Below are 7,986 nucleotides of genomic sequence, written 5' to 3'. Positions count from 1 at the left end.
ATTCGAGCTTGATTATCCTTAAATTTAATGTGAGTTTTTTTATTTTGTTTTGGCCCTCGCCTTGATCGAATAAGAATGGATAAGAGGCTCGTGAGATTGACGTGAGGAGATAAAGATAACTATATTTTTAGCAGCAAACTCCAAATAAATATGAAGCGTGTGTATATATAAAAACACGAACTTAAAAAAACCTTTTTTTTTCTATCATATTACTAAATATATATCTAAAAATTATAATTTATTTTTACATCTAGTGGTGCTAATTTTAAAAGGAAAAGAACACTAGAGGTGCTACTTTAAGAATTATAATTTACATCTAGTGGTGCTACTTTAACTCTGCTTTTCCTTCTTTAAAATCTATTAATGAGTTCTTCATTAACCCAATCTAAATCTTCATTCATTTCCCTCAAACAAAATAACAACGCAAATGGGTTTTCAGTTAGCGCTTTACTTCATCCTCCTACTCCTCTTCCTCTTCCTCTTATGCCCAATTTTACAAGCAGCAGAATCTCAAGAACCTGCCTGTGGTAAAGAAGTATGTGGGAATATTACAATTCCATCCCCTTTTGGAATCGATAGCAGCTGCTATACTCATTCTTGGTTTAGAGTAACTTGCAAATCGACCTGTAATGGGAAAAAGCCATTCATAAACGTAAATGGCATCAATCTGGAGGTACTTGATTCCATATATCCAGACGCCATTATCATCAGTAACCCAGTTACTTATATTAATTGTGATCGTATAAGCGAGGCTAGTGTGAGTGTGAATCTCTCAGGCACTCCCTTTTTCTTCTCAAGTGACAAAAATTATTTCGGGTCAGTAGGTTGCAGAAATTTGGCTACTGTTTTAAGTAACGAAGCTGATTCACTTGGCGGCTGCGTTCAACCAAGGTGTGACGATGGTGCTTCTGAATCTGGCTGCTTTACTGTAATTACGGAAAATTTCACTTCCTATACTGTAAACATGACAGCCATGTATCCTGACAGCAACAGATGCGCATCTGCTTTCATCTTTAGCGCGTACTCTTTCAGTAATGCTTACCCATTACCCACTGGCATCAATATTGGAACAACGCATGTTCCCGCCGTGCTCAGCTGGAATTCCACCTATTGCGGTGACGGAGGTCAGTCACGCGCTATCAATTCAATTGCTTGGATTTCATTTTTCTTCTTTTAATTCAGTTAATGTATAGATTTTGCTAATTGTTTAAAATCAGTATTGAGAATCATTCATTTTGTATATTAATATTAATATTTTTAATTAAAAATATTGAATCACATCAAATTCAACCTTAAGATTTATACTGGTATGTATATTAATAAGAAATCCTTTATTGAATTTAGTGTCACAAATAACACACAAATTTAATTAAAAATTTTACTTAGAGTAACACTTTTCATATGACTTTTTTGTAATAAATATTTCTTTATTGTGATGATTAGAGGTAAAGAATGGGGTTACTTGATATGTAACCTAAGCTCCTATATCTACCATATAATACTTCTGTTAGTATATTTTTGTTTTTTTGAATGATACATTACTTTTATTTCCTACAAACATTGGATGTACATACATTTAGTAGATTTTGTAATTTACTTCCTTTTTGCTAATCTAGCAGGATGCGGAAGACCAGGACTAGGACCTGTCAATGTCAACACCTATAAGGTAGAGTCCTGTGGGAATGTTACTTTTCACTACCCTTTTAGCATGAGGGCCCAAGATGATTCCAATAACTGGTTTAAAGTAATTTGCAACAAAACTGCCAATGGGAAAGAAGTGCCTTCATTAAATATAAATGGCACGAATCTACAAATACTAGACTTCAATTTTTTGGATGGTACCGTCGAGGTCAACCATCCAATAACTTACTTCAACTGTCGAAAAAACCATCACAATGGGATGAGTCTCAACCTAACAGGCACCCGCTTTTACTACTCAGATTTCGACAACTTCTTCTTCTCTTCAGGTTGTGGTAATTTGATTACTATTTTCGGCAACGAAACAGATAATCTTATAGGCGGATGTTTGCAACCAATTTGTAGGATTAATAAGAAGACTTCCTCTATTATTGGTTGTTCTCTTGCTATTCCTAAGGGTCTCAGTTCATTCTTTGTAAACATGAGTGATATGGTTGATTCAAGTGATTATAGGAGGAAAAGATCATGCGGATTTGCTTCTTTGATTTCTTCTTACTCTGATTTAACTGATGATTTTGATCTAAGTAATAGGACGTATGTCCCAACGCAACTGCAATGGGGCACACTAATATCTGGAGAGTGCTATTTGAACGATAGTTCGGACACTTCTTGTACATTCGATGGTGAATATTGTTGGTCGAGGTTGAGCTCTAACCATCTATGTTCGTGCAAGAGGGATAACGGTTATATCAGTTATTCAAGAGCATGCAAAGGTATAAATTAACGTTTTTTTTTTGGGAACTTCTTTTCTTATATCTATATTATCTTACTTAATACCTCAATTGAAAATTTATTAAAATATATTTTTATATACAAATTAAGTTATATTATTTTAAGGGTATTCTCATCTTTTCTACATTTTATATAAAATCCATAATAAACCTAACATGGTGAGATTTGAACCTTTCACACATTAAATTTTAAAATATAACTTTATCATTTCAACCAAGAATTTATTGTCTTAGATAAGCTTTTAATAAATATGTTTATTACGTAAATTTTTCACTCACATCATGGATATGCCTTAAATTTGTATTATTTTTAAAGGGCTAATTGAGTTGGTGTCACCCATCAATTGAGTCTCGACTCGATTAGGAAATTATGAAAATTCATTACTTTTATAAAAGAACAAATATTATTATGAGAGTATTTTGTCATTTTATATTTTATGCAAAATCTAGAAAATTAAGTATAATGAAATTTGAACAAACGCAGCATAATGAAAAAAATTTCATGTTTTATTTTTATTTTGTTAAAATAATGGTTTTGCATACGTATTGGTAGAATACTCCTAAGCATAATTTGAACCAACAAATGGAAAAGGAAATTAGAAAGCTATTAAATGAATTTATTTAATCCCTGTGTCATAAAAGGAATCAAAAGAATCAAAGAAGGCCAAATTTTTATGGTTTTGTAACTGCTTTTATGTAGCAAATGTTAACGTTGTTATAATTTAAATTTATTTAATATTTTTTAATAATATAGGGACTAAATTGATCTATTTAATAATAAAAGAACTAATTTGATTCAATATTTTAACTGAATTATATGATTATAGCTTCTTCTTCTTTTTTCCAATTCATAAATGACAGATGGGAAATGTGAGAATTATAACTATTGCAGCATGCTTTGCTTGAATACCCCTACCAACTATTGCTGGTCAGACTCTTGCCCTCCTCATTATGAATACAATAGTACGGGATTTCGTTGCGAGCGTAAAATAAAAACTCAAAACACTCATAATTTGAAAAGCATTATTGTAGGTACGTGGTGAATTTACACTTTTTGTTTTTACAATCGAATCATTATGGTTATTGAAGTATGTTAATTCAAGTAGTAATTTATTTACTTTTGAATGCGGATGCAGTAACAGTTATTTATCATTAAATTTGTAAAAGTTAAATATCAAAACAATGAATGATGTAATAAGGTTTTCTCATTTTTTATTTAAAATGAAAAGCTATCAAATATGAAGAAAACATTATTAAACATTTTCATGGTTTTTAAGCGTGTATTTTAATTTTCAATTTTAGCCATTAACTATGTTTCTTATATCTATATAGGTTGCAGCACTAGTGTTGGGACACTATTTCTACTACTCGCAACATGGAGTATGTACAAAGCCCTCAAAAGAAAACAAAAAATCATGCTGAAGCAGAAATACTTCAAAAGGAATGGAGGTTTGTTACTGCAACAACATTTGTCTAGCAATGAAGGTAATGTTGAAAAAATTAAATTGTTTACTTCAAAAGAGATGGAAAAGGCGACGGATTATTATAATGAGAACCGAGTTCTTGGTCAAGGGGGTCAAGGGACTGTTTATAAAGGAATGCTAATAGATGGAAGCATTGTGGCTATTAAGAAATCCAAAATGGTGGAAGGAAAGAAATTTGATGAAAAGAAGGTTGAACAGTTCATTAACGAGGTGATCATTTTATCTCAAATTAATCACAGGAATGTTGTTAAGCTTTTAGGGTGTTGTTTAGAAGCTGAAGTTCCTCTATTGGTGTATGAGTTCATCCCAAATGGTACATTATACGATCTCATTCATAACCAAAATGAAGAATTACCATTGACATGGGAAATGCGTTTACGAATTGCGATTGAAATTGCCAATGCCTTGTTCTATTTGCATTCAGCTGCTTCTGCTCCTATTTATCATCGAGACATCAAATCTAGTAACATACTTCTGGATGGTAAATATAGGGCAAAAGTATCAGATTTTGGAACTTCAAGATCAGTTGCACTTGAACAAACACATCTAACCACTCGGGTGCAAGGAACTTTTGGATACATGGATCCCGAATATTTTCGATCAAGTCAATTTACAGAGAAGAGTGATGTTTATAGCTTTGGAGTTGTTCTTATTGAGCTTTTAACAGGACAAAAACCCATCTCCGCAGAACAATCAGAGCCAGTGAGAAGCTTGGTATCTTACTTTTTGGATTCAATGCAAGAGAATTCCTTATTTAACATTCTCGATCCAATGGTAGTAAAGGATGGTCCAGAACGGGAGATTATAGTAGTGGCTCTGCTAGCAAAAAGATGCTTGAATCTTAATGGAAAGAAAAGACCCACCATGAAACAAGTAGCAATGGAGCTGGAGTTGATTAAAGCTTCAGGTGGGAATGTTATTGAAGACCATGGTGATGAAGAATCTGAAATAGATGACATAATCCATTCATGGGAGACCAATCGTAGTTGTTCATTGTCTAGGACAGTTACAACCAACAGTGAAACTTTTCCATTAAATTCATCTTTCTAGTTTCTAACACTCCTAGAACAATTTCTCTTGATTGATAGCCTTTAGCTTCTCTATTTGTCACATTGGTGGAGTGTTGTGGATGCCCAAGATTTCATACTTGTTTCACTCAATGTTATTTGACCTCTTGGAAGGTTTTTTTTTTTTTCTTTTCCTAAGTTGATGAATTCATTAATAAAAAAGACCTCCAAACTGGGATACAAAATCCAAGGATACCATTAATCGAAAGAAAGGTAACCCTAGTTATCCACATCTCCTTTTGCTCTTCTTCATCCTTGACCTTCTTCTTCTTCTTCTGTTATCTGAAGATGAAATAAGAAGAGGTGATTAACTCATCATAGTAATAGTAAGCCGTTATTGAGCGAGAACAACTAAAGAAAGTAAGGGATATTAACAGAATCCAACATACCCTATCAACAACTTCCGAACCTTCAATTTAAACTCCTGTCGGAACTCCTCTGATTTCCCCTGCAAATAATCAAACTAGCTTAGTCTCTTCTCTTGCCATAAAAATATAGGGGAATTGGATGGGACAAGTCAGCAGTAAACATCCAACTCCGTAAGAAAATAACATCAAACGGAGAAAAGCCAATAAAATCTATTTGAAACATACAAAAACACAAATCCAGTGAAATATATATATAGAATTGTGTAACATTAACAAAAAATAATTTAAAATAATTTGCTTTTGAAAATTCAGTGCATTGCAGTTTGAATTAAAACAATCTAATACATTAAAGCAATTCAAAACCAAAAAAAAAAATCCAAAACATAAACTGTCCTCAAAAGTCCAAAAACAATCCAAAGGTAAATACTAATTAAACTGAATAGAATAATTAGAAAAAATAATAATATTTTAAACCGAACTCCCTCCACACCTATTCGTCCTAAGTCTGTCGGTTACCTGAGGGAAAAACAAACAGAAAATGAGCAACGACCTTAGTGTGTAACATATTTCGAACAACAGATCAGACACATAATTTATCAGACACCCTTTTTCAGATGCATAATTAGAAACAGATTCAGATATATTTTCATAATCAAACTCACATATTCAAATGCAAAAATCAGATCCTACCCTCATCCGCTACACATTATCTCCATCCATCCTTACACACTAAATAGGCTATTAAATACCCATCCAACCCCACAGCGTATATCACTTTTCATAATAGTGCAGACCAATTACTAAATATAATATGCGATAAACTGCCAGAAACATATAAATGTGGCTAGGCCACTAGAACTAATATATGGTTAAAACCACCAGAGTAAGCAGTTTATTAACTATCGCACTTCCTCTGACACATCATATGTCACCTAATGCACATGCACATACTAGCAGAAATTAAATATGCTTATGTCAAGCATACTTTTCACATCAAATCATACTATCAATATCATCAAAATATAGATCATGTCAACATATTTCACAAAGCCCAATTACTATAGTAATATATTATTAGATGTCATATTTTCTAGTCATATTTGTTCAGTATGGACTCTGAAGAGTAGTTAAATACAAATCACACAGCACTATGAAATTGAGCAATATTTTTAGGAAATGGGCCCACACACTCAAGTAGCCCACACAGCCAAAGTGGTCCAGCTCGTGTGATTCATACGGCCTCACACACGTCCGTATGGGTCACACGGTCTAACACACGACCTAGCATAAGATCGTGTGACTCACACAGTCTGCCACATGGCTGTGTGATGTCGACAATGGAATTTTTTATTTTTCGTCGTTCACTGTTTTTACGAGATCAAGTTACTCACCTGTATGTTGCGAATAAGAACAAATATGACAGATTAATAGTGCGGAAGGTAGATCACATATTTCCAGCACGAAGGTAATAAGAACAAAATAATGAAAGAGAAATAGAGACTGTATCACAAGAAAGGCGCAAGGAAGAAGAAAAGAAATAAAATAAAAGAAAGTAACAGACGTGATATAAGGGAAAATAGTGTACGACGGTAGTGGGGGAAACTTATGGCAGTTTTGGAAAATAAAATTCAAAAAGAAAAATAAAATTAAACTAATCAGTTATCTACTCAAATCATCCTTATCTAAACAGATTTTTTTTTTCTTTCCAGAGTTTAAATTCAACTCAAATACTAGTATAGGGACAACACATTGAAAAATTAACAAAAATAATTTTATTTTGCTCCCGTAAGGATTCAAACATAGGACCAAAGAGTAAACTAAAGCATTACTACTGAACCAACACATTCATACTTATTAAAACATGCGTGAGAATAAAATTTAGTCAAATGTTCAATGATAGAGATAGGGAAAAAATAGTAAATATTTGAAAGTGGAAAATTCAAACTCAGATCCTCACACACACACACAAGTAACACACTTAATCATTGAACTAGATCACTTCACTTTATAAAAATTTACAAATAAAAAACTCAAATTTTTGAGGCGTTACATAGTCTGTTTGTCACTTATCGTCCAAAGTTCTAAGACTAATCCTAAGACAATTCTAAGTGAAAAGCTTAAAACTAAGGCTCGATCTCATAATTAGATCTGGGTTCGGGAGTACGGTTACATGTAGGAAAGGTTAAAGCATCCCTACAACATCTATCTGAAGGTAGTCCTGCAAAACTTAATATTTAAGGTTTTGAAATTCTAGTCTTGACTCCAGATAAACCTAATCTAAAGGAAATAAGATATACAAATATCTAATACTAAATGAAATTCAAAATTCTACAATTATTGTCTAAATTTCAAAGTAAACTAAAAAAAAAAAGTTTTCTTAAACTAAACCTAAATTAAAGTTAAAATTTTAATATTTTAAAATCGGGCAAAATACCAATAAAAGTCCTTTTTTTTAAAAATTTACTGAAATGTGCCCGATAAATAATTAATTACCGAAATGGCCCAATTCCTCGAAAGCGCATCCACATCAGCACGTTGTCAGGTGACGTGGCCGAAAAATGCTTCCTTAAGGAAGCGCTTTGTCCACGTGGACATAAAGCGCGCCCTCAAGGACGCGTTTTGCTGCCACGTGGGCACT

General features: G+C 32.9%; 1 protein-coding gene and 1 long non-coding RNA gene across 3 annotated transcripts; one reads left to right on the top strand and one right to left on the bottom strand.

Moving 5' to 3' along the window:
• Window positions 1–397: 397 nt before the first annotated feature.
• LOC105798199 (wall-associated receptor kinase-like 1) lies at window positions 398–5,104 on the top strand. Of its 2 annotated transcripts, none has more exons than XM_012628185.2 (4): window positions 398–1,124; window positions 1,620–2,411; window positions 3,291–3,461; window positions 3,762–5,104. In XM_012628185.2, exons 1-4 carry the CDS (start codon window positions 428–430, stop codon window positions 4,961–4,963), a joined length of 2,862 nt encoding a protein of 953 aa, XP_012483639.1. In that variant the 5' UTR covers window positions 398–427; the 3' UTR covers window positions 4,964–5,104. The 2 variants fall into 2 exon arrangements, with proteins under 2 accessions (XP_012483639.1, XP_052476659.1); XM_052620699.1 differs by having other exon boundaries at window positions 1,617–2,411.
• Window positions 4,288–5,706, bottom strand: LOC128032478 (uncharacterized). The gene is made up of 2 exons (XR_008188679.1): window positions 5,370–5,706; window positions 4,288–5,262 (listed from the first exon to the last, which is right to left on the bottom strand). It is a non-coding gene; the product is annotated as an uncharacterized LOC128032478 (long non-coding RNA).
• Window positions 5,707–7,986: the final 2,280 nt, after the last annotated feature.

The sequence above is a fragment of the Gossypium raimondii genome, chromosome 9 (genome assembly GCF_025698545.1).
Source record: "Gossypium raimondii isolate GPD5lz chromosome 9, ASM2569854v1, whole genome shotgun sequence".
In the NCBI taxonomy this organism is placed as follows: Eukaryota; Viridiplantae; Streptophyta; class Magnoliopsida; order Malvales; family Malvaceae; genus Gossypium; species Gossypium raimondii.
The sequence above is the reverse complement of the archived record's forward strand: the minus strand, read 5'-3'. Positions and strand labels throughout refer to the sequence as shown.

What these genes read in the sequence shown, in the direction of transcription:
- LOC105798199 (XM_052620699.1), top strand. Translation starts at nt 428, where the DNA reads ATGGGTTTTCAGTTAGCGCTTTACTTCATCCTCCTACTCCTCTTCCTC. An exon ending in CACCTATTGCGGTGACGGAG is followed by an intron (nt 1,125 to 1,616) that starts GTCAGTCACGCG and finishes TTGCTAATCTAG; the next exon opens with CAGGATGCGGAAGACCAGGA. An exon ending in TTATTCAAGAGCATGCAAAG is followed by an intron (nt 2,412 to 3,290) that starts GTATAAATTAAC and finishes CATAAATGACAG; the next exon opens with ATGGGAAATGTGAGAATTAT.